At 37.7% G+C, this 27,170-nt stretch overlaps 1 protein-coding gene across 2 annotated transcripts; it reads left to right on the top strand.

Moving 5' to 3' along the window:
* Positions 1–186: 186 nt before the first annotated feature.
* LOC129240977 (uncharacterized) lies at positions 187–26,534 on the top strand. 2 transcript variants are annotated; one of them, XM_054877084.1, is made up of 10 exons: positions 187–318; positions 378–478; positions 533–878; positions 10,043–10,397; positions 18,014–20,003; positions 23,626–24,687; positions 24,754–24,837; positions 24,909–25,084; positions 25,969–26,173; positions 26,237–26,534. In XM_054877084.1, the coding sequence occupies exons 1-10, from the start codon at positions 286–288 to the stop codon at positions 26,487–26,489; spliced, it is 4,605 nt and encodes a 1,534-aa protein (XP_054733059.1). In that variant the 5' UTR covers positions 187–285; the 3' UTR covers positions 26,490–26,534. The 2 variants fall into 2 exon arrangements, with proteins under 2 accessions (XP_054733059.1, XP_054733054.1); XM_054877079.1 differs by having other exon boundaries at positions 24,891–25,084.
* Positions 26,535–27,170: the final 636 nt, after the last annotated feature.

Here is a 27,170-nt window from a genome sequence, read left to right as displayed (position 1 = left end):
TGGATTACCCATAAAATTTTGTGTTATAGTAAAAATTAAATAAATATTAAATATTATTATGACGCACCATCATAATAAAATGGTTTTGGTTGGCAAACAGTTTGTAACGTGTGTTCACTACCTTTATTTTTCAATTATACTCTAATTTGGAAATATCGATATAAAAGTTCATCAAAGTCACAGTCATCGATACAACATATGCTCATCTATATCAAATTTGTTTGAATTTTGATTTACTGGAAATAATGTGATCAAATTCTGATTTAGTCGTAATTTGTATTTAATATGGATTTGAAAAAGAAAGGAAGGCAAAGCACTGTGGGTTAAATCAAAATTAACAAATTAACAGTGTTTTGAAACTTTGTGTATTATTTTAGCTTAAACAGGCTGATTCGACACTGAGTAACCGATTATGTGGTATAGACGCTGCTTCAAAACCAAAGCGTCGCATTAGCTTCAGTGGAAGGAAATCTGTTCGGTAAATATTGAACAAAATTGTTTTGGTTCAAAAATTAAATTGTTTCATATCTAGGGAATTCCACGCTGAAGAAAAGCCAAAAAGTTGGAACAATTCCTATGAAATTTCGGACACCAATTCATTGGAAAATGTGTCAATAGACAAAACGAAAGAAGTTTTAATACCTATTCTAAAATACCACAATCTATTAGGTTGTAAGGAGAATATTAGTATCCAGGCTAATGGAACGAAGTTTGAAGACAAATACCTACAAAATAAAAATCAAAAAAAGTTTGCTCTGTCTCTATTCCAAACTGAAACAAGAGCCTCCAACAGACAGCCAAGAAATTTTACGAGTGATGTTTCTAAGGAAAACACTAGACACCTCAATGAAACAATATTATGTGATGAAAAGAATAAGGTATGTTTTTAAAGGCAAAGTTTAATATTTGTTAAGGCTGAGTTTAATATTTAGCACGTAAAAAGGGGTAAAATACGGTGCACTAGACAGGGCTAGTGTACTGGGGCGGCAGCCCTTGGTCGGGAATAAAAACCCGAGTCATTCCGGTAACGTAGAACCGGCTGCCATGGGAACATATTTAGCACGTTCTTTCCGTTTATTGTGCGTGGATCTGTACCATAGAATGAAAAAAATATTCGAGAAATTAGATGGTTTTCAATGAAATTAATCTTAATACAATAAACAAATTATATACACACTGGGTCACACACATAAGTGGATAAAGACTGAGTCATTATTTGAGCATATATAAAGCTGCAACATAATCAGATATGCATATGACAAACATTTTATTAAACATTGATATACATATGTAAAAAAGTGATAAGTAATAAGCAAAAGTTAATGCCATCAAACAATCTGACAACAAAAGAGCAGACTTTCTGTAAACCGTTAATTTCTCCCCGAAATATTTCCGATAGTCGGTACAAGTTATCAAGAGTTATGTATATTTTAAATCAACATCCAAGTGTTGTTCAAAAAGAGAAGACCAAGGACGCAAAAAACCAAAGGGGTGTTTGGTGGGTGGGAATGTGGAGAAGTTTCTAGTGTCATCCAGCGATATTCATAAGCTGGACGTATGATGGTTATGAATGGGTATGTCTGAGTCAAATCTGGAAAGATGGGACCTTAAATTATACAATATTACAATAATTGCTATTAGGGTCGATTTTTATCTTTAACTGTAGTTTGACCTATGTGGTAAATAGGGCCGCCGTGCGTTCAGTGGGGGGATAGTTGATCACTTTGGAGCACAAGCAAAACAATGGTTAGAGATGTAGAAATTGAAAAAGGAGCGTAAAACGACATTACCTGCGACATTCTGAGTTTAATCCTCCTTTGTTTGTATTTTTGATCGCGAAATGGTACTGACGGGTTTCGACCACACAGGTAGTTTAGTCGCGGCGGAAGGGTCGATTGGTGTTTATCATCTTGTTGTTGTTGTTGTTGTTGTTGTTGTAACAGTTCCATTGCCCTGTCAGTGTAGCGTAATCACCGGTCGTCTTCGTCTAGCTCATCTAACGGTAGGCCCAGGAAACCAGCTGTTTCCACGGGTTGCGTCCAGAGGGAGAGGGGTGTTTGATGAGTAGGTTTAATAGGGCATGTGAAAAGGTGGTAAGTGTCGTGGGTGCCTTCACATGCTGGACATATCGCACCCTAAATACAAAAGGGTCACAACTCAAAATTTTCCAAAACTGAGTTTTTTGCATAAATTAATTCAGAGTACACATTTCTAACTGCTGCATATAAAGAGTTTCATTTTGAATTCTGTCTCTATAACTGTACAAAGTGATAAATTTCGTGGTATATTATTTTGCATTGTGCCTCTTTAGTTGTGAAAAGTGAGTTCAATTAGGTTAGGAAACTTATAAAATGAAAACATTTTATCAGTTAAAAAGGCACAACTTAAGATAATATCACTAGTTAATCGAAAAAATTTCAGTTAAAGAGTCATAAATCTAAATTTTGTTTTATTTTCGCAAACATAATATAAAATTGAAAAAAATATAGTAGAACCTTCTTCAATGTTGTATATTTTCATGATGGAACAATATTTTCTTTAAATATTACAATAATTTTTACATAAAACGTTTTTCGTCTCTCCTGAAAATCTTAGTATTTTGAGTTGTGACCCTTTTGTATTTAGGGTGCGATATGTTTAGTATGTCGGGGTCGATTCTGGATAGGTAAGAGTTTAACCTGCTACAATATCCAGAACGTAATTGTGCCAAGGTTACGCGGGACTCTCGGGGAAGTTGGAGCTCTTCGTCTGTGGTGGTTGGACTCCGATAACGGCATTCGGGGGTCGGGAGCTTAAGAAGGTGGTGAGAGGCTCCCGATGAATGTCGTTCATGGACTGTCTGTACACTGTCCGATCCAGTAACTGTCTGTTTGTTTTGTCTGAGATCTCGTCCGCTTAGTTGAGGAAATGCCTCCTGATGTGCCTGGGATGTGGCTCAGGCTCGAGCAGGTGTGTGCATGGGTGAGGCCTTCGGTAACACCGTAGCAGAAACTGCTTACTGAGCAATTTGTTATGCTCCTTAACGGGCAGCATTTGTGCCTCATTATGTAGATGTTGTATAGGTGACATCAGAAGACATCCTGTCACTGTCCTTAAAGCAGTGTTTTGGCAGGTCTGAAGCTTCGTCCACTGCGAATTACTGGTTCCAGGCAACCAGACAGGCCCAGCATAGTTTAGAACCGGTCGGCCTATTGCTTTAAAAGTCGACAGCAACATTTCCTTGTCTTTGCCCCAAGTGCTGCCGGCGAGCGACTTGAGAACCTTGTTGCGATTCTGTACTTTAGTTGCAATAGCGGTTGTATGCGCTGAGAAGGAGAGCAAGCTGTCAAAGGTAATTCCCAATATTTCTGGGTTGTTAACCGTTGGAATTTGTGTATCATCGACTTTCACTTTGAGTAGAAATTAGATGGTTTTCAATTTTGTCTTTCCTTTGTCCAGGTGGTGAAAAGGGTCGCCGCGGATTTAGTGGGGGAGAGTTGTTAATTCCTCGCAGTGAAGAAGCGAGAAAGGCTAGCGAGGTAGTCCCCTCTGGTGGCTGGGGGAGTTTCGAGATATAGAAGTTGAAAAGCAAGGGTGAAAGGACACCACCCTGCGGTACACCTTGCTTTATTTTCCTCTGTTTAGATGTTTGGTCTCGGAATATCACTGACGAATGACGACCACTCAGGTAGTTCGCGGTCCACCTCGTTAGCCCAGGCGGGAGTGTCGACTGTAAAATGTCGTCTAGTAGCGTGGCGTGGCTGACTGTATCGAAAGCCTTTTCTAGATCCAACGCTACTAGGACAGTCCTCTCGCAGGGGCGGTTTTGGTTAAGGCCGCGGTTTACCTGGGTGTTAATGAGGGGTGAGTGCCGTGGTGGTGCTGTGCACTCTTCGGAAACCATGCTGGCGTGAGGCTGGGGTCAGGTTTTTCGTAAAGAGTGGTAGTAGAAGGGCTGCAAGAGTCTTCACTACTGGCGAAAGGAGAGTTATCGGGCGATAAGACACGCCTTGGTTGGCGGGTTTCTTAGGCTTCAGTAGTGGGACCACTATCCCTCATTTCCACTTATCAGGAATGACGAGAGTGGCCATGGACAAATTGAAGACCTTGGTGAGATATTCTACTCCCAATGGACCCAGATTTTTCAACATCAGCATGTTTAGTCTGTCAGGGCCAATGGCTTTGGATGGTTTCATGTGTTTGATGGCCCCCTGAACCTCGTTGCTGGAGAAAGCAAGTGGCGCACTGTTGTATGTCAGTTTGTGCAGCCGTCTGGTGGCACTACGTTAAGATCTGTCGGCCGGAGGATGTAGAAGAAATTGCCGGCTAAAATAGCACGCGCATCTCTTCGGGTCCGACGAAGCACGGCCGTTGAAGGTGATATCCACCTTGTCATCGTGCTTCGTCGGGTTCGACAGTGACCTTACAGTGGACCAGAGCTTGCTCACACCAGCGGTGAAGTGGCGCGGCCGCCCACCATCATCAGGCCAACAAATACAGCGGATTGCACAGCAGGCCCAACGTAGGCAACCTCACGCGTCCCTCACCCCCCGAGTTACTACGACCTTACCAAGAAGCTTCAAGCTGCTTCAATTCAGCTGCAACGGACTCAGGAGCAAGGTCGACGAGATAGTTGGCTTCATGAGCCGACACAGTATCACAATAGCTGCGGTCCAGGAAACTAAGCTGCACGCTAGGCCCTCTCTGATCACCAGAGATGGCTATAACGTGCACAGACACGATCGCGAGCGAGACAATGCGTTTATAGTCCACCACACAGTGCAGTATCGTCTCATTGATGAGGGCATCGACCGCAGGGACAGCACCTTTGAATGTCAAGGCATAGCTGACAGGCGATTTCGTGCTCGAAATATACGAGTAATGTTTACATACCCCCTGTCAGCGCGGCAGGATATCACCCTGATATAGGTGCGCTCATCAGGGGTGAAAATCGATTGGTTGTAGGTGACTTCAATGCGCATCACGATCTTTGGCATTCAAGCAAATAGATAGTGCTGAATGCACTGTGAACGACGACGCCCCACCAGGGTAGTGGACAATTGCAGCAGCTCGCCTGACCTAACAATAGCTAGCGCGGGCCTGATAAATAGCATAACGTGGCGACCTATGCAATCGCTTCCATCAGACCACTTGCCCATTATCGTCTCGATTGAGAGGCCTGCCGACTTTGTTTCCGCAAACTACCGGTCCTATTTTAACTTTAAAAAAGCTAATTGGACCGGCTTCACGGAATTCACTGAAGACTCCTTCGCCGCTCTTCCCATCCCCACCGATGTGCGCGCATGCGAAAGCGCATTCCGCAAGGTGCTCACAGCTGCTGCGGCTCGCTTCATTCCTGCTGGAAGGTTCAAGGACATTCGTCCTCATTTCCCAGCCGAAGCAGCCAGCTTGGCAAACGAGCGTGACCACCTACGCCAGGTCGATCCCGGGGATTCCCGCATAATGGATCTCAATTTGAAGATCCGGCAACTGGTAGATCAACATAAGCGGACTAAATGGGTTGAGCACTTGAAGACCTGTAACCTCACCTCTGGGGTGAGTAAGCTTTGGTCCACCGTTAGGTCCCTGTGGAACCCAACGAAGTACAATGACAAGGTGGCTATCACCTTCAACGGTTGCACTTCGTCGAACCCGAAGAGATGCGCGAGCTACTTTAGACGACTTTGTATACTGCATCCTCCGGCCGACAGAACCAAGCGTCGTGCTACCAGAGGACTGTCCTAGTAGCGTTGGACCCAAAGAAGACTTTCGATACAGTCAGCCATTCCACGCTACTAGATGATATTTACCAGTCGACACTCCCGCCAGGGCTGAAGAGGTGGCCCGCAAACTACCTGAGCGGTCGTCACTCGTCAGTGATTCTTCGAGATCAAACATCAAAGCAGAGGAAGATTAAGCAAGCTGTACCGCAGGATGGTGTCGTTTCTCCCTTGCTTTTGAACTTCTACATCTCGAAGCTCCCCCAACCACCAGCGGGAGTTTCCCTGGTCTCATACGCTGACCACTGTACGATAATGGCGTCGGGCAATGACATCGATGGCCTGTGTTCCAAAGTGAACAACTACCTCATTGACCTTTCTCTTGGAATCTCCAACTTTCCCGTACTAAGTCCACGGCGACCCTCTTTACCACCTGGACAAAGGATGACCTCCTTAATGTAAAATTCGACGACACACCAATTCCCACGGTAAACAAACCCAAAATTTTGGGTGTAACCTTCGACAGATTGCTCTCCTTCTCAGCGCAAACAACCGCAGTTGCTACTAAAGTCCAAAATCGCAACAAGGTCTTCAAATCGCTTGCCGGCAGCACTTGGGGCAAAGACAAAGAACTGTTGCTACCGACATTTAAGGCAATTGGTCGGTCGGTTCTGAACTATGCTGCGCCCTTTAGCAAAAAAGAAAAAAATTGAAATTTTTTCAAAATTCAATATTTCAAAAAGTGTATTTTTTTTTTATAACTTTTTCCAAATCAGGAGGACACCTCAAACTTCAATTGAGCTGAATGCCCAGTAGCTAAAATGAGTTGTTTTTGAGTAATGAATTTTTGAAATGAATTTTTGAAAAAAAAAAAAAATTTTTTAAAAACCTGTTTCGCACTTTTTGTTTTTTGGAAAATAAAAAATGTTCAACTACTTTTTTGCAATTGTTTCTACATGAAGTCGTTCGTGTAAGTAATGACGATCATTTTGAACCCAGAATCATTAAAATCGGTTCATTTTTGACTAAGTTATGAGCATTTAACAAAAAAAAATTCTTATATAATGAAAAAAAATCAATTTTGAGCCGAAGAACAAAATTGCCGATAAATCTTGAAAAAAAATGTTTTCGGGCGTACAAAAAAATACGTGTCTCATTATTTTGACCAGAGAGCAACATATTTGAGTTACATCGAAATCGAAGAACATGCCCCGAATAGCCCGGTTGAATTGAAATGGAAAGCATCATCTGCAAGTGTGTTACCCTGAATGCTGGAGTGCCCAGATATCCACGTGATTATAGCGGTTGTTTCAGCGGTGAAAAAAAGAGACCGTACGCAACAACTTCATGATTTTCCTTTATCATAACGTAGGGACTAAGGAATCCGCTCGACCCGTCAGTGAAACCTAATTGCTAGCCGTTAAATTTATCGTCGGCAATTGTTTCAGAGAATTTGGCTCTCTAAACGGCGCGCGTTATTTTTCTGTAAAGAAGCTAGATCTTTAATGAAAGATTTTTTTCCAACTGCTTAGGGTAAGTGTTGAGTGTATCGCAGAGTGTGTGGTGTGAACGGCATTTCAGCAAATAAGACGCAGACGTGAGGTGGCATATTGGAAGTATCTGCCAATAAGAGAATTTAGGCTTAGAGTAAGTTTTGGATAAATCCTGAATATTTTGTCATCCTTTTTTATGTACGTGAAATATTTTGGTTTTACTAGAACAAATTGAAGGTCCCGAAGACAGAGACCAAGTGACGTTTTATTTTATATTTGACAATACATACGACGAGAACAAATTCTCAGTTTCGTGGCAAATTTCCCTTGTTAACAATGGAGTGCGGAGCTAAGGAAAATCGCATTGCGGTGATTGCGGTGTGGTAAAAGTGCAAGTGAAATTTACGAATTGCTGGAAAAACTTAATATTTCGAGAATATTTGTGAACATCTGAAATGACGGACGTAAAAAGAAGTGGACGTGCTCGCGTGGTTCGAACCAGTGCAGCCATAAAAGCTGTTCGAGAAAGAATTTGTAGAAATCCCCTTGAAGCCATGAAAATATTATTTTCTCAAATGAGAAAATGTCTGCGAAAAAGAGGTTAAGACCGGGGCAAATGTGTAGGATGGATGTCTTAGAAGGCGTAATGGAACAGTAGAGCAGTACTTTCTTCTTTCTTCCGCTTCAGCTCATAAGGAAAAAACCACCCAGCAGTGGCTAAAAAACAGTATTTCTGGGTTCATAGCCTTAGAGGATTGGCCGTTTAAAATTCCAGATCTGAATCCATTGGAATACAGTTTGGCCTGTCGAAGACCTTACAGAAATTTGGAGAGTCTCAAACAATCTTTGGTTCGAGCAACGACGTCAATATCCATGGAAACCCTGGGTGCTGCAATAGCTAATGGCCTAATCGCTTGAAGGCTTGTGTAAAAGCAAATGGTGATGATATCGAATGAAAATTTAACTTTTTGCTTTGATATCTACATTAATAAATAAAACCAGCTTCATTAATTTCATATCTATAACAGACTTAATTTGTAACAGAACTCAGAGGGGACCATTGAAACCACTCCTGCCTGCCTCTGGGCTCCATGAAATGGCGCGATAACCGCTTACGCGATTTTGCCCGAATTCAACAAAGCGCGCTAGTCGTTTCTTTCTCGTGCTAACTGGCGCCAGTTGGATACACCAAATGATGCCAAGTCCTTCTCCACCTGATCTTTCAAACGCAGATGAGACCTTCCTCTTCCTCTGCTACCAGCAGCTGGTATCGCATCGATTACTTTTAGAGCCAGAGCGTTCGTATCCATTCGGACGACATCACCCAGCCAACGTAGTCGCTGGATCTTTATTCACTGCGCTATGTCTATGTCGTTGTCAAACTCATACAGTTCATCGTTCCATCGCCTACGATATTCGCCGTTGGCAACGTGCAAAGGTCCAAAAATCTTGCTCAGAATCTTTCTCTCAAACACTCTAAGCGTCGTTTCATCGGATGTTGTCATCGTCCACGTTTCTGCGCCATACGTTAGGACGGGCATGATGAGAGTCTTGTAGAGTGTTAGTTTTGTTCGTTGAGAGAGGACTTTACTACTCAGTTGCCTACTTAGTCCAAAGTAGCTCTTGTTGGCAAGATTCTACGTTGGATTTCCAGGTTGACATTGTTATCGGGGTTAAATCTGGTTCCTAAATAAACGAAGTCTTTTACATCCTCAACAACTGTAAACAGTGGTGTGGGTGCCGAGACGCGAGTGCACCGACTATTTGTTTGATGACAGGAGGTACCTCGTTTTGTCCTCGTTCATCACCAGACCCATTCGTTTTGCCTCTTTATCCAGTTTGGAGAAGGCAGAACTAACAGCACGGTTGTTAAGAAGAAGCTTATACGCGATATTTAGAAGACTAATCCTGCGATAATTGGCATAGATTGCAAAATCACCCTTCTTATGGATTCCGCAGTGTACACTTAAATTCCAATCGGCAGGCACACACATTCTCTGTGACATGCGCAGCTGTGACAGGTCCTCCATAATTTAAGTATGCTTTGGATGTCAGTCACCAGATCGCCGCCTTTGTTCTTAAAAGAAAACGCGGCGGTTGTTGTTGTAGCAGCATAAACATTCCCCATACTTACATACGGTGAATGCTGCTGGAGTGACAGAAAACGCGGCGGTTTTAAAACCTTCTGTAAGCCACCGAACTTTCTGGTAGAATTATCGTGCGTTGTTCCTATTGGCCAGCATCTCAAGCTCCTCGCACTCACGTATTTCGGCCTCTCGTTTTTTCTGTCTGATAATACGTCTCTTCCTTTTTTAGCTCCCGATAGTGATCCCACATGGCTCGCGAAGCGTCCGATCGCAGCGTGACTCTATAAGCAGCATTTTTTTTTTCGTATTTTCGATCCCAAACATTCTTTGCGTAGAGGCGTGTGCGCAGTTGGCTGCAACGAGGTAATGATCTGGGTCGATGTTGGGTCCTCGGATCGTACGTACATCTAATACACTAGAATCGTGTCTTCCATATATCACAACATGATCGATCTAATTTCGTATTTTTTGAACGGGAGACTGTCAGGTAGCTTGGTGTATCTTTTTATGCTGGAATCTGGTGCTGCAGACCACGATGTTTCGGGCCCCGGCGAAGTCGATCAGCCTCTGTCCGTTACCGGATGTTTCGTTGAGCAGGCTGAATTTTCCGACTGTGGGTATTATGGGTATTAGAGCCTGCATAATCCAAGCCTATTTTGCAACTATGCAAAAAAACTAGTGTGCGTCTAGCCTTACTATATAATTTCCTTTGCTAAAATAATGTAAGATGCTAATTTCCTAATGCGTTTGGTATATTTTAAAGGATGTAATTGAGAGGAAACAAGGAATACCAAATGACACATTCTACGGAAATAGATTAAGTTTATTACAATGCACAGATATGGATATTACAAAAGATGGAGAACATTCTGCTGAAAATGCTACAAATCACAAAATTGTAAATATGGAAAATTTAAATAAGGGTCCAATCCAAGCAATTACTCAAAGCTTTAGCAATGAGTTAGCGGAAACACTGTTGGAGTCGATGGACTGTGATTGTGATTTGAAGACTATTTTGGAAAGTGAAAAAATTAAAAGAGCGGAAGCATCAACGTCTTTTAATATTGACGTTCCCATGGATATTTCTATGCAACTCAATGAATCGTCAAGGTCTAAATGTGAGTATAAATAATTTGAAAAATATTAATACATAGGAAACTGGGATCGTAATCATTATGAGTTTTTACAAAAAAAAATGTTTATCTAATATACAATAATTATTTTAAGATTTTAGAAGTTGCGCCATGAAATAGTGACTATTTTGCAAATTGTTATATTTTTGTTAAAAATTATTTTATGAGTTTAAAAAACATTTTTTAATCGTTTATCTCTCAGAAAAATAAGTTCTTGAGTTTTGTTGCCCAATCGAAAACTCATAAACTTGCACCGAGCTTCTAATAAGTGTTATGTGATATATATTTTTCGCAATACCCTCGTAAATATGAGTATTCAAAAATTATAACACACATATACACTCAGACACAATTGAGCCCATTGTACTGCACTCGGATTCCCTTTTAATTTTCTTTAAATCTACTCGAACTCCGAAGAAATCTGAGTAGATCTTGTGGTGCCAAGGAGACAAGGTGGTCGCTTCTTAACACATCAGTGCCAAAGACCTCAAGCCTAATTTGAGCGAAGGCGGGGTAGACGCACAGAAAGTGGTCCGCCGTCTCATTCTCCTCTCCACATGCTGGGCAGAGTGCACTGACTGAGATGCCTACCTTTTCCATGTGCTTTGCCCATAGAAATTAGCCCGTCATCCGTCCAACCAGCCTCTTACAGTCCCCTCTGCTTAGTGACCTGGGACTCATGGTAACATCAGGTTATTATGTCTACCGACATAGTTCAGCCTGGATTTACAGGACTCGACTACCCTTGAAGTGGTTGGGGAGCTGTCTAAGGCTATGAGCGCAGGTTGACTGTTTTCCACAACAAAGTTCATCGCTTCTTGAACAGCATACACAGGTGAAGGTTAGGGTGCCCTTTAGATTTCAAGTTCAAAATTTTTTTAAGTATACCTTCTTAAAATTTTCGTAATAACACTATATAGTCTATATTAGCTCCAATTAAACTTGTCCATACAAGTTGCATGTGTACTGTGCTGTGACTTGTAACTACATGTCTTATTTGTCATTTCATAAAGGAAGATGTATCTTCTTGGGATAATAAGGTTGCTTTTCTAAAAGCTAAAAGAAGAATAAGTCATTTGAGAGTTGTAAATGATACTGCTGAAAGGGCTGTTAAATTAATGCAAGATTTTAGCGGACTTATCACGGCTGAAAAAGAACAAAAACTGCGATGTGTCCAGGAACATAGAAAATTATATCCGAACTGTAAAAAAACTACTCTAAAAAGAAGTTACTCTGACCGATGTTATTACTTTAAGTTTTTAATTAAATATTGTATTAATGCTCATTTCATATTATATAATTTTTACTTTTATTCACTTAATTTATTGCGTTTATAGGTGCATTCCACTGTTACGTACAGACAAGTTCAACTAATTTTACGGCTTATATTACATATAGCATTTAATTGTTTTATCAGATATATACTTTTTTTTCTCTAATTTAATAGATTATATACTAGTCTTTAATAGTGCGAAGAAACATTTAAAATAAGTCGTGAAATACTGAAGAAAAATGCAAACAACCCACGTCACGTACGGGACACATCAAGTCAACCAACATTCGAAATCGTTATAGTTTTATTCAGATTTCAGCGAATATATTACAGGTGCATAAAAAGTGTCTTCGAAGGAAATTATAACTAAGAATCAAGCTTGCTACTAGCGAAAAAAAATATTAATTAAAACAGATATTTATAATTCAAAAACATTTTTTTATATTTGTCACGTACAGACAAGTTGCGTCACGTACGGGACATAGTTCAACTTAAATCTATAATATATGTAAAAATCAATAGGTAAATACAGTTTTGTCTTGGGAAAGGCAATGTTTTCTGCACTCAACAACTTTCTCCTCAGTTTTAATAAAATGGAAGTTGGAAACTCCAGTTATCGCTTTGGCATTGTCCCACGGCGATGCACTTTTAATCCTTTTATAAATTTCAGAGGATGGCACATAAATCACACGGGTTTTTGTGACTAATTGAGAAGCTGAATCAGAAAAGTCCTTGGCTGATTGGACAACAACATATTCATTTTGGCTCATAATTTTCTCTCTTACTAGTCTTTTGATATTTCCGCCATCTCCGTCTATCACACCTTTTCCATGCGATGTAGCAAAATATTTCCAATAAAAGGGCCTTTTGTACTTTTCACTCAACATTGATGTTAGTTTAACCATATAACGGTTCTTAAATTCCGATGAAGGGCCGTCACTCCAAATAATTTCCGCTGAAAGTAAGTCTTCATTTTCTTTATGCATCAAGTCAAACAACTTATTGATGAAAACAAAAACTGTATCCTTGCCTTTCGAATTTACATCTGAGCATATAAGATACGTTTGGCAATTGCCTTTGTAAAAACTTGCAGCAGTAAATAAAGAACTTCATTCTGGTATTCACAGCCAAAAGACATCGCAAAATCAACTTGAAGGATTCGCACATTTTCATTGCGTTGGCCTTTTTGAAATTCACCGGCTTGAACTCGTTTTAAATTACATGCTTCATCATAATATGGATAGAATCAATCATTTTTTCTTTAAGTTCACCTGAACTTGTTTCGTGGTTTACTAAACGTGGTTTATTTTCTGAGTTTTTTTCCCATTCCTTCCATACACAGATTGTACTTAAATCCATAGAAATTAATATTTTTTTACCATCAGAACAAGTATCACATTCATTTTTCCAGCACTTCGAATCCAAAGAAGGATCACATAAAATCATAGTCCACCAGTCGTTACAATAATTTTGTTTCAAACCTTTCAATATGAATATAAAATTTTCATGAGTTAAACATTTGCACTGGTCTGAAGGTGTGTCTTTCATTAGCAAAACGTTTTTCGGTCTTAGACTACAACATTTTGAAAATCCAATTTCGATATTAGGAAAAAATTCTTTAAAAATGAAAAAGGCTTCTTGTAGGTACAAAGTCAAATAATGCTTTTGACACTTCTTCTTAATGCCGTTTTCCCAAACAACGATGATACACAATATCCGGACGATAGTAATATGCTTTCACATCGTCATAACGTGTATCGTCACCTGGTGTGCTAATGTTTGGGCTTTCGGCTAGAGCAATGTTCATTTTACGCGCTAGTTCTGTAACAACCGCTTTTTTCTTTCTTGGTGATTGAGGTAGTGCTTTTAGAGACTTTTGAACAGCTTTAGATAAAGTCTGTTTCGACTTGTACGGAGATTCAGTACTTACCAGAGAATCAGTAGGATTTTTAAGTTCAACCCGCTTTTTTGCCCTTTGCAATCTCCTCTTATCCCTTTCCTCAAGTGAAATTGCTTTTAACTTTAATATCGTTTCGTAGATTTTCAATGAGGTTAAGGTCGGGGCTTGTACTGGCCAATCAAGAAATTCAATTTTTTCTTTGGAAATCCAATTTCCAAAATTTTCGTATTTCCCAATAATTATTTCAAAGTAAATAATTGTGTTTGTAATTACAACAAACAAGAATTTACAGAAAAAAATTGCTTTAAACATTTTAGCTAATGACGCAATAATATTCATTTCGAGTGAAACATTGCAAAAAGGAACATAGAAAAGTTAACGGGCTTACTGTCCGATATTAGAGAAAAGTGATTTACAACATAACATTGGAAAAAATATGTACGAATATCAGATAAACTTCTATGAAAAAGCGATTCGTATAGAGGACACTACCTATATAACGGCGCTATTTCTCTGTACATAATTGTACTACTTAGCCCTGCCATAAATTCTGTTACAAGTTAAGTCCGTTATAGATATAGTAGAAGTCCGTTATATAGATAGCATAGTACTTTTCTTAATGAAGTTAGTTTTATTTAATCACGTAAATATTAAAAACAATGTTAATTTTCATTCGAAATGGTCACCATTTGCTTTTACTCACGCCTTCAAATGATTAGACCATTCAGCTATTTGCAGCACATGTTCTCAAATTCTGACCTCAAACTGTAGTCCAATGGATTCAGATCTGGGCTTCTAGGCGGCCAATCTTCTGCGGCTATGAATCCAGGAGTATTGTTTTTGGTTTGTGTTTAACTGGGGCGGAATCTTGCTGGAAGATCCAACGCTCTCCATTGAAGAGAGTACTGCTCAACTGTTTCACCACGCCTTCTAAGACATCCTCCTGATACGCTTTTGCCCCAGTCTTAACCCCTTTTTCGCTCAAACCACTAAACCATTACGGAGGCTGGAGGGTGGCCACGCTGATTGGAACAACATTTTTTAATAAAAACTTCTTCTACAGTGAACATTTTCTCATTTGGAAAAATAATATTTTCATGGCCGTTGACCGCGTGCCCCCGTCGAAGTTGCTTGCATCTGTCGAGTCTAATTTTCTTCAAGCGCGTTGTCAAAAGATGAGCAGTTGAGCCATGGAAGTCTTTCATTCAGAGATCATCTCTAATTTCCTTTTCTGTCTATCACCTCAAAAGTTTAGGGAAAACGACTGATCGTGCGGTAAATAAACATTCTCGAATTAATAAGTTTTTTTAGCAATTCGTAAATTTCACTTGAACTTTCACCACACTTACGTAATGCAATCACTGCAATGCGATTTTCCTTAGCTACCCACTCCATTGTTAACAAGAGGAATTTGCCACGAAACTGAGTATAATTTATGAGTAGACACTGCATACGAACAAAAGCAAAAATAACGGAACTTTTTTCTGCGAATTTGTTCTCGCCGTATGCGTTGTAATATTTGTTAATTTATGGCAAGACTAAGTACGAGCCGAATGGGTTGGTGCGTGATTACCATTCGGAATTCACAGAGAGGTAGTTGGTTCGAATCTCGGTGAAAGCAAAATTAATAAAAACATTTTTCTAATAGCGGTCGCCCCTCGGCAGGCAATGGCAAACCTCCGAGTGTATTTCTGCCATGAAAAAGCTCCTCATAAAAATATCTGCCGTTCGAAGTCGGCTTGAAACTGTAGGTCCCTCCATTTGTGGAATAACATCAAGACGCACACCACAAATAGGAGGAGGAGCTCGGTCAAACACCTAACAGAAGTGTACGCGCCAATTATTTATTTATTTTTTTTTTTAAGTACGAGGGCATATATGGGAATATTTATTACCAAACACTTACGAGTACTAGAAAAGTGGTATGACCTTATGTCGTTTTGTGAAAAATTAAAAAGTAAAACTCGTAAAAAAAATTGTTTTTGATCGAAAATAACAATTGCAAAATAATCATTATTTCAGAGCGAAAAAATAAGTAGCTAATAACAGACTTTGTAACAACAAAAAATTAACAGAAGTCTTTCTTGGAGTTTCTTTTAGTATTTTTGCTATTTCCTTACTGCGAAACAAGTTTCAATATTTTAGTTTTAGTTTTGTTTTCAATATTTTTCGAGGCAAAATGTATCCAAAAGGTACATTTGCGGTATTTACCAAATAAGCCATACAAATTTCGTTTCTTTATAACAAGTTATATATGTAAAGGGTTTTTCAATTGGCGCGGGTCGATTTTGGCGCCCTGTGGCAGCCATTTTGTTTTGGGGACATCTGTCAAATCTTTTGTTTATTATTCAGTTGTTTATGCCAAATCATCATGGCCGTTTGAACAGCACTTTCAAATGATGAAACTTTATTATCAAAATGAGTGTTCATTAACGCAAACGCTGCGCGCATTGCGCCCATTTTTCGGTAGACGTGGTGGCCCTTCCAATTTCTTATTGTCCATATTGAACCATATGGACCTAGACAATATGTGGTTCCAGCAGGACGGCGCTACGTGCCACACAGCAAACGCCATTTTATTCCATTTCAACATCTACCCGCCCTTATTGAAAAACCCTTTATATGACAGAAGATTTAAGCAAAGAAGTTAATGAAATGAAGAAAGGGTTAGAGAAAGACTGTGTGCTTTGTTCAATTGATAAGAACGCCAAAAACAAAGCGTGCTTCGCTGTAGTGTGGACTTGCATAATTTTATGTCTTTCAAAAAGTTGAAACTGCAAAAGAGGTTTTTAATTTCCGAAGTTGATAGAATTAGTATCCTATTCGCTTTTTTAGCTTGAATGCTTCCTTTAAAGAAAAAAAAGTAAAAAGTAATATACAAAAAATGCAGAACAAAACCAGGGTGTATTGTAAATTCCGTAGCTCGGGGGTAGCCCTTGCTTCTTCGCCAACTATACGAAGGGGGTCCAATAAGTACCCGTGTTAGAAATGAAGACACCATTTTTTCAAAATTTTTAATTTTATTTTTCAACATAGTCCCTTTTTAGAAAGAAAAACTTCTTCCATTTTTTTAGCCCCTCCAAAAAATTGGATTTTTCGATCTCTCCAAAATATGCATCTGCCTCGGCGATAAGTTCCTCGTTGAACTACATTTTTTCCCGCGAGCCAGGGTAAAATCGGGCAGCGGCAGCAATTCATGCGATTTGGCGGCGACAACTCCAGCGCCTCCTTCAATCCTTTGTCTAATAACTCACTGTAGTATTGTCCAGTGATCGTTCTTCCTTTTTCTAAAAAATCCATGCCAAGAAATTGTCGCCATAGATGGGGCTGTATCGGCTTCTTTGGAGCAGATCCACCGGGGGGAATCTACTGTTTTGATTGTTGCTTAGTTTCTGGTGTGTAATGATGAATCCAGGTTTCATCAACAGTGAACAAATTTCTTCGGATCTCTCTTAAATTGCCGACAACTATTTCATCTCCAACTTATGTAAAAGGTTATTTGCTGTTCCGGTCGACACACCTATGGCCTCTGTTACTTCGAGAATCATGTTAACTTTTTGAATGATTTCCTCATCAACCACGTCTGCCGGGCGTCCTGGTCGCTCCTCATCAAAAACGGATGCTCGCCTAGGTTTAAATTCGTTGAACCAATATCTAACTGTGGTCATATTTGGCGAAGCATCCCCATAGACCCATCCAATAACAAAAAGCGAATTACTGAACGATACTGCTCTTTGTCCATCTTAGCGAAAATAACGAAATACGTTTTACTCGAATAGCTGCCAAATTCAAACTAACCTACCAATCAGTCTGAAGTTTGTTTTGCTGTCGTTTGATAGATGGATGATATATTATTATATTATACTTCAGAATATACTTTTTCTTATTTAGAATTTTTGCATTCTCAATTTGAATTTACATTTCTCTGTACCCACTATATAAGTATATTCTCAATAAAATGTTATACTTCTCATTTTGAACTTGCATTTCTTAATTTCAATTTACGCATTCTCATTTCAAATTCACTTTTTCAATATAACCTTAAATTTTTTTACTATGAACTTGAAAAGGTAAGGTGTTAGTTTCAAGAAAGGAGTAAACAAAAAAATTTTCAAAAATTATTGTCTCATGTATTTCTTACAATTTAAATCGAAAACTTTTATATTTTTCCAAAATAATAAAAAAATTATGTTTAAACTTTGTTTACATCTTGCAAACTACCTTGTGTTCTTAATTTTAAACCATTATTAGGCGATATCTCGAAAACTATATTATAAAAAAATTCATGTAGATTTTCAGACTCGGCAACAGATTTTACATAGGAATTGGATGGTCTGGTTGTTAGGTAAAAAAAATCATTAATTATTTGTAAACTTGTGTTTTCGGTCTCCGATAATGGAAACTAAGTTTTTTATTATCTATTTTCAGCGATCATTTGTAACTCAAACGAAGAACATAAAAACACTTCAGAAACCGCGTCATCCGGACATGGGCAATACAAAAACAACACAAATACCCCAAAAGTAGTTGTCTTGCGAAAACTTTGTACACCAACTAAAAATATTATGAATGATGTAATACCAAAACAGACGAAAAATCAGTCCGCGTGTGAAGAACCGGTAGCTACACCGAAATCCCATGGTCACGATTTAAATGTTTATTCCCTTTCAAATATTGGATTTAATGTCGATTTTTATAGTTCTCAGTGCATTTTATCTCCCAGTGTTAGTTGCGATTCGCCTTTATTTCCTCCAACTAAGAGTAAGAACCTCAACTTTCGACAATTGAATGCTGAAATCGGAAATGGAAAAAGAGTCGTGTTTCCTAATAAAAATGTAAAAGATCGAGATGTAACTTTTTCTGAATCTAACATTAATACAAGTCCTAATGCTCCTAATAATGAAAGCCAAAGAGGAAAGAAAACGCAACTATCAAAACATGGGGAAGAAGAAAATAATGGCATATCGGCCGAGCTGAAACTAAACGGAATGTGTAATATAAATACTAAAAATAATATAACATATTCTGAGTGTGAAGACATACTAACAGAGAGCACTAGTTTTCTGGTGAAGGAAAAAGTGGGTGATGAGACTATTTTAGGAAACACTTTACAACTCAGCGATGAATTCAGAAAAAACACTATCCATTTTAATTCAGAAATCGATACAACCATTTCCCCAAAAGTAACGTATGTGGGTCCACTCAGCGAAAAGACGGAAGTTGAATATGTAACTGAAAACTTAAATATTATTACGCTAGATACTCCCAAATCAACATCTTATCTCAGTTCAACAAAAACCAAGGCATTGGGTATAATTAAGCATACACCATCGCAACACTGTAATGATGAGTGCAATACTTTGAGAAGGTCGATATATATGGTCCATGACATGAGTTTGAATAATACAAATATTGAATTAATGTCGAGTGTTCCACCTCAACGTCTTAAAACAGAATTATCTGAAATAAACGCCAGTAGTTCCCGTCGAATCATGAAATTTGATACAACTCCACGAAATATATTAAAACTAGGTAAAAAGCGAAAAACTATCTATTTTAATCATTATATTGAATCATTAAGTGCTGATTCAGTGTCTGTATTGGATACGGAGACCTTGACATCAAAGTGTAATGATAATGCACAGGGAGATGTAGAAAGTAAATTTCATGAAGTAAACTGCACACCGATACCAGGTCGTAAAGGGCGTTTAGTGCGGCAAATAAATGTAGACATAAGCAGTGACTCGTCGTTTATCTTAAACTTAAGGGAAGCAAGGGCAGCGTTGTCTAGTAACTGCAAACGTCAAATTGAAGGTACACCACATCGTTCTTTTCTAGAGTTTGTATCTTTAGAAAAAGAAGTCGAGCAAGGCCAAATATGTTTGAAGGCAAATACTATAGAAGGCGGGAAAGAACCAGAAAGACTTGTTGAAGCAATTCAAAATGAAACTCAGCAGGAATATAATTGTTTGGACGGAAATGAAATGAGTTTCAGAGAAAATGAAGAAAAAATTAAGAAAAATGAAATGGAAAACGAAGGCGGAGAAACACCTGAACATGAAGCGCAGGGAGTTCTTAGGAAACCGGTAGAAACTTTTTCCGAAATCAGGAGCCTTGATGTGTCGGGCTTAACGCTTATAGGAAGTGACAGAAATGAGAATTCCTTGATAAGGAGCCCTATTTTTAATTCAGGTACTAATAAGCGGCTTACTGAGAATTTAACTCCAAATTTTCCATTACCTAAAAAAAGACAAACTCTTATATTCACCGACTGTGAGATACATGAAGCTACAATATGTTCTGAAAGCGTGACATTGAAAAATTTAAGTAATAACTTCAAAGGAGAAGCTGACATTATAAAGGACAAATTCCCGGAGTCATATTGCAGGGAGCCATGCGCGGAAAATCAAAATGTTATGTAAGTATGAAAATAATATAACCAATAAACTGTTTTTCAAGTTTTAAAAGTCGAAATTTAAATTAGTAATACTTAATAGAATAAACTAAAATATCTTTGAATTGAATTAAGTGGCATTATCTAAGGGGCTGATCCCAAATTGCTAGCCCGTTTCATTGTTTCGGCGAGCTTTTCACGAGTTGATATTAAGAACATAGCGTTAGGATAATGGGGCCACTTTGTTTGACATCAATAATGGCTGTCTCGGCGTTATTCCAATCGTTCTATTTATTGAGTTGTTGAGAGCGACTTTTATCTTGGATAGCTGTTTCTGCTAGCGTACTTACTCGACTTAGGTTTATTCTTTCCATTTGCCCATTAGATTGTGAGGAGTGAAATGCAACTTTGATGTGGACTATGTTTTTATTTTCAAATGCACTACATGTAGTGTTCTAGCGTTGCTCATTTCTTCCAGGGCTATGTTTTTTTTTTTTGTTTTTGAGCTCGTCGAAAAGTTTAGCTTTCAACTTTCTACGTGTGAATGCGGCGTAAACAAATTTGGACACGTCCCGTATGAGTTCGCCTAACAATGAAATATGCGAATGAACTACAGAGGCTCGCCAGTTATGATGTAGATAATACAGAAGGTGACGCCTTCCGAAAGACGTTACTTTCTTCTTGGGGAATTTGACAATTGAGTGACGTCAGTACAGAAAATAAACAAACCTTTGTTCACAATTTACTTGCTGGATAATTCACTGAATGTCTCGTTGGATATTGTGATTGTAAAGTTTGTGATTTTTTAATTAAAAACAAAATAATAATAATAATAAATATAATTTCTTGTGTTTGACAATTTACACTTGCTTTCGCTTAATCTTCCTCTTCTTGTATTCTACCATTCCTGCGCGCCAATCATTCGAGTCGGCGGTAGCGCTAGAGAGCGACAAAGGCGAAGCAACAACGGTGATTCATCAAGCCCTGTAGAGCATTTATTTGTGTTGTGGTGTTCTTTGTTTTATACATAGTTACTCTACATGCTGGTAATATCGCAGCAAATACTTCAAGAGCCGTAGCCTTTTACATTCGGACGGCAAGAACTAGCCAGCGGAGCCTATGGATCTTTACATGCAAAGAGTTTTATTAACTCTGGGGCTATAAGGCATATTGCTCGCTCAATAGGAGGTTCCTAATACGCACTTGATTTTTATGGAGATTTTATGAAGTTCATCCTGCCCATCTTAAAAATAAATTTTGCAAGATTCTAATTTTATTTAAGGCGTATATTCAGCTGTTGGTGTCCGGAGTGCTAAAGCATTAAATTGTGGATCTTATCAGAGTTATATTCTTGACTTTCTGCTTGTTTGGTGCATTGGTGTATGCAGCAGCTAAAGCCTTTCACCTACGACTGTAGCGAGCAAAAATATGGCTCTTAACAATTATATGTAAAAAATTACATAATTTAAATGCCCACCATGAGCACGTCTACAGGTAAACTTCGGCAAACAGTCGATTCATGAATGTCTAATTAATTATTGAGAACGTCGATATATCGATGTAGAGGGTCGTTCAGGAGCAGTTTGCGCTACACGTAACGCCCAAATTTTGTTGTGCGAGACATTTTTCTATCCTCGACAGAACTAGTTTCTTTTAATTTTCCACTCATTCGGACAATTATTTCTACCAAAAAAATAACGATTTTTTTGTTATGTTCTTAAAGATCGACCATTTTCAAATTAAGTTTCAATAATTTTAACGCCTTGCTCTATTGTGAAAAATTGTACATCTGTCTACTTGACAAATCCCATAAAAAAGGTACCGTCTGTACGGAGATGCTGGCATTTTCCATGACAAAAATTGACGGTTCACCAAATATATTTGTATTCATCAAGAAAAATAGGCTCAGGCGCGTTAGGGAAGATGTATTAAGTATAAAATTATTTAATATTATAATGAGATAAATAGAATATTAAAATCAAAAACTCTTATATTGTAGAAAAAAATCCTGCCAAATAAAAAATAGCTAAATCAAAATATTTTCAAAGCTTTAAGTATGCTACAAGCGACCTCGGTAGTCCAGCGTAAGTGCACTAGCCAGCCATCCCAGAGGTTGTGGGTTATAATCCTACGTTAAGCACGGTCCTCGCATTTTTCCAAAATTACATACTTTCCCTGTTAAAAAAAAAAATCCTCCAATTCCATTCCTCGACCCTAAAAAAAGCTTATCCTTTCCATCCTTACTCCCGCATAACAGTCTGCGCATTATTTGCATTGTGACTGCTAAAACAAGCAAATGGAAGCGGACGTTAATAGCGCACACACGAAATTTAGCGAAGTCCTGAACCATCTGTGCGATCCTTCTCAGTAAGAAGGCGTTGTTCCTAAGCAACGATAGGCATGAAAATATATATATTTACTTTATTGGGATTTTTTTCGTTTTTTGGGCACATTTCATTATTTGTTATTAGCTGCACATTTTATTTAAAATAATAATATGAAAACATGGAAACCAAAGGAAAAGAAATTAGTGTATCGAAAAAAATAAAAATAACTCATTTTTGTAATTTGACAGCTATTTTCTCATTTCGTAGCATATTTTATTGTGGCAACATCGTGACCACGAACCTTCTTACTAGACGATAGGTCTGATCATGTAAAAATTATCCAGTAATTTACTTTCCGAGAACTCTCTCTCTCTCGAAGAGGAAAATATCAAAAAGAAGTGCATGAACGCAAAACCAAGTTTGCAAGTTTTACGAACAGCTGATTAAATTGTTGGCGGGAAAAATCACAAAAATTACAAATGTTGCTACCTCGTATAAAACTAAAAAGAAAATAAAGCAAATGAAAAGCAAAATAACGAGCTTCGTAGTCATATGATTTCATTTTGTCCACAATAATTTGTTCCGTTTCATCATCGCTGTCAGATGAAGAACATTTCATTAGCAATTGAAATTCGCAAATTTTAATTCGTGTTTATTTTTACTTTGTGATCAGCTGTTTTACTCACTTGTAAATTCTTACAAGTAAAAATTTATCCAGTAAAAATTTGCAAAATAAAATGTCGTTTTGCTCTCTCGCTTTCCCCTACTTTGTAAGTTTTTTGGGTACATGAACACCAATACGTGATAATTTGTAACAATTGTTACAAACTATTTGCTTCATGAACAGATCTGACACGTGAAAAATATGCTTTCAAATGGCCAATCAACAATACTCTATCTCAAATATTCAATTTTAGTTTATTTGATATAAAATTTAAATGGAAATAAAATGAATACATGTTTTCCTTGTAAAGCCTCATACATATTTTTTGCTTCACTCTTTTGGAATATAGGTGCTATAATTTTGGATGCGTGCCATCTTGGTGCTTTTTGTGTAACATATATTTCTTTTTTTTTTTAATAGCGAATCAAAAATAGGACTAGCTTAGAGGGTGATAATCTGTATGTTGTACAAAGATAATGACTAGTTATTAAACACATTTGGTTCTCAAAATTGTATAACTATTACTATAACTATTTTCTATCTATTATTTTTACCGCAATTGTATATGTGAAACAATGAAAATATCTGGCTTGAAATATGTATTAAATGTGAAATGGTTATTGAGTTGAAAATATAATTTCTGTATTAATTTTAGAAATTCCAACGAGTTAAAATATAACCTAGAGGATAAATATGACCCGGCAAATGAGGGGGAGGCTTTTATTGGACACCAAAATGAAAAGATGGTGCCTGAGAGCAATGAATATCTGCCTAACATCAGTGGTTGGGAAATGGATGGTTCTATTCTTTCAAACAGTAATGCAGCTAAAAGAAACGAATCTGGTATAATGGAGTATTCTGTAGATACTATTCAGCTGCCTCGACGTGCTGTAACATTTAACGAAACAAGAAACTCAATTATTAAACTGCCGCTTGAGACACAAGATATAACAGAGGAAAACGTAGTTGAAAAATATAAAAATATTGAATATGCATTCGAGGATAACCCTATTACGATATCTGATGTATCTGTACATTATTTAGCTCAGCAAAAACCATCCATTGTTGATGATATTGGATTCAACGTCCAAAAGAGTTGTTCAGGAGATTCGAACAAAACGGCGGTTTTTAACAAGGAGTTTATTAATCTAGAAAGGGAAAACTCTCCTTTATGTATTTCTGAAATGGATGACATTGACAAGACACGTCTGAGCTTGGTCGAAACATTACTTTCTGAAAACGAAGACATAAATGACGAAGAGCCATATCAGAAAGAATCGGAAAAGGAATTGAGCATCAATCACAACTGCGTTACTACTACACATAATCTTATAGAATCCTGTTCTGCTTCATTAGGTGTGAAAGGAAGTAATATCGATGAAATTGCGAAAGTTCAAAATACAACATTATGTCATCGATGTAAACGTTGTCAGGCGACTCTTTCCTCTGAAGGCATGTCAGCAACTACTGAGTCATTTGCATTGCCATCAATGCCGCCATTGCCGTCTCTTGGTTTGGAAAGCTTAGAGAGATTCCGAAAGCGTCCAAAATTAAAAGATGTCCATGAATATTGGCGAAGAAGATCATTGGAAAAAAAAGAAGCAAATATGGCGACTTTTGCTGAGAAACGCCTTGATAATTCAATTGACGAAAATTCGGATTGTGTGAGTAGAACACATATTGAGGATTTTAAAGATTCTGTGGAGGTCCTTAAAGAGTAAGTATACCATAAAACTGATATTCGTTGTAGAAGTGTTGTTAAATATTCATTTAATTTTTTCAGAATCGAAAAGCAAATCAACGAATTAAAGATTTTTGCACCTTTACAAACGGATGTTTTTTCCAAGAATCTAAGTAAAATGCTTATGTAAGATATACTTACTTTATTTAAAAGTGTTAAATACACGTTAAAAATACAAGGTTTTCACTCATTTACAGCAAAGTACTACCAAACTGGGTGCTCAACTATCAAATGATAGCTAGGGGAATAATTCAATTTAGTCACAAAAAATGTATTTCGTTTGCTATTGAAATGCTTTGCGAGGATAGAAATCAGCTTGGTAACCAATTTTCGATACAAGACATTTCTTTACAAAGTAGTCGTATTAAATCGAGTAAGTCATTCTAACGGTCCCAGTTAAAGCAATAAAAAATTGCCTCTGAATGTATAAAAACTTATTTGTTGTACTATAGAATAATTATTGGGTTGGTGTCAAAATTCTGTATGTACAAAATTCAAAAAACAAAATTCTGCTTTTTAAAATTCTGCTTTCAAAATTCTGTATTAAAATATAATGCTAACAATGTTAAAGAGGGAATGTAATTATTTAATTTATTATTATTATTATTCGAGATATTAAATAAAAAATAATAATAATAATAATTTTTTCTTCAGTTTCGATAGAATCCACAGTATTTTTGCGTAGAACTTTTCGCGTGGGCGGCCTTTGGCCGCGCTTCAAAAAAATAACCCTCATCAGTCCAACTCCGGCTACGGAATCCACCGTATTTTTGCGTAGAATTTCTTTTCGCGTGGGCGGCCTTCGGCCGCGCTTCAAAAAAATAATCCTCATCAGTCCAACTCCGGCTACGCAATCCACAGTATTTTTGCATAGAACTCTTCTAAAAAAACGAACAGCTGCGAAGAATTATTAAGAAAAGAAATGAATTAAGTCACACTACATATTTAAAAAGAATTCCAAAAAATATTGTAATTGGCTAAACTAAAATATTGTTATCGCTTAAACATATACATATGTATATTTATGGAATAAATGTTTATTTTGTTACTTCTTGTATGACGAAAATCACAAAACTTGAATAAAGCAGAATTTTTCGCATTAAACATGCAGAATTTCGAAAAAGCATAATTTTAGAAAGCAGAATTTAAAAAAAGCAGAATTTTAAAAAGCAGAATTTTTTTGCAATTTACGGAATTTTGTCACCCAGAATTTTGTAATACAGAATAATGACACGCTCCCTAATTATTTTATTGCAGAACTTTGGAAGCCGATTGACCATCTTTTAGATTCCAATTTAAAGACTCGCCTGTCGTTTGGTTTAAAACCGTTTTACAGTGGGAATGCCGATGAAAAATTCGTCCTTGGTCTGCTGCAAAGTGTTGATGAAGTTTGTACTCAGGCGCTTAAAGATTGTCTAAATTTATGGCGATTAATTTGCAGTGAAGAAGCTGCTTTGATCAGGTAAATTGATTCATCGTATACATAGTTAAAATGCGACTACGACTTTTGTTCTCTTTTTTTCAGAGTATCAAGTCGAGTTATTGTTCGAAAGATTATACGTGAAGTTGCTTATGAAGGCGTGGGTCATTATCCAATTGTGAACAACACTGAGTTTCAAATAGAATTAAATAATATTCAAACAGTATCATTTAAGGATATTATATCTCCACCATTGTATGCTTTTAGTGAGGAATTACAATTTTTACCAAGTGGCATAGATTTTCTTAGAGTGTTTCTCAAATCTCCCTGCAGTTACTTGCGACCATTAACAAAATAACGGAAGAAAATATTTTAAATGTCAATATATATACTACAAAGACTATTACTGTTGTTGTTGTTGTTGGGGAGTGCTGCTGGAGTGACAGTTCTTGGCCGGATATATAATAAATCCGGGTCGTTTCGGTGACGTAGAACCGACTGTCCGGGGGGAACGAAATACTATTACTTTGGAACCTTGTTTGAGTGTATAAACTAATGAAACTTCTATTCGGCGTAATTCCTCCCTCGGTTTGTACTTAGTCATTCACGAAAGCCGTTTTAGACTGAGGGGGGTGAACAAATTTCTAGAAAATTCGTGTTTACTTTTGGAGTTGATATTGAGTCCTTTGTGTAAATAAAGTAAGCAGTAATGTTGGTGCACGGCAGCAAGTACGTGATTTTGAGGAAGTAAGCCTTATCACTAAGATCGTCGCAGAAATGCGACTATTATGGAATCCGTTTGAACTAAGTAACAGTGGTGCCAAACTCAAATGCCAAATTTTGATGTTTCGACACTTACAGGCAATTTTTTAAAATTATTTCTTTAGCTTTATTTGGCTTAAATTTTAATAATATTGGTGCGCAACTACGTTCCCGCTGTTAGTCAATAGATACCGCCAACAGTGTGTGCTAGTCGATTCTGACATAACCTAAACGTCATAAACCAAGCTTAGACATATGGTAAACAAACTGCTTACAT

Source organism: Anastrepha obliqua, chromosome 1 (genome assembly GCF_027943255.1).
Source record: "Anastrepha obliqua isolate idAnaObli1 chromosome 1, idAnaObli1_1.0, whole genome shotgun sequence".
Taxonomy (NCBI): Eukaryota; Metazoa; Arthropoda; class Insecta; order Diptera; family Tephritidae; genus Anastrepha; species Anastrepha obliqua.
Note: the sequence above shows the minus strand (reverse complement) of the source record. Positions and strands in the feature narration are given on the sequence as shown.

What these genes read in the sequence shown, in the direction of transcription:
- LOC129240977 (XM_054877079.1), top strand. Translation starts at nt 286, where the DNA reads ATGGATTTGAAAAAGAAAGGAAGGCAAAGCACT. An exon ending in TATGTGATGAAAAGAATAAG is followed by an intron (nt 879 to 10,042) that starts GTATGTTTTTAA and finishes TATATTTTAAAG; the next exon opens with GATGTAATTGAGAGGAAACA. An exon ending in GAAGAAGCTGCTTTGATCAG is followed by an intron (nt 26,174 to 26,236) that starts GTAAATTGATTC and finishes TCTTTTTTTCAG; the next exon opens with AGTATCAAGTCGAGTTATTG.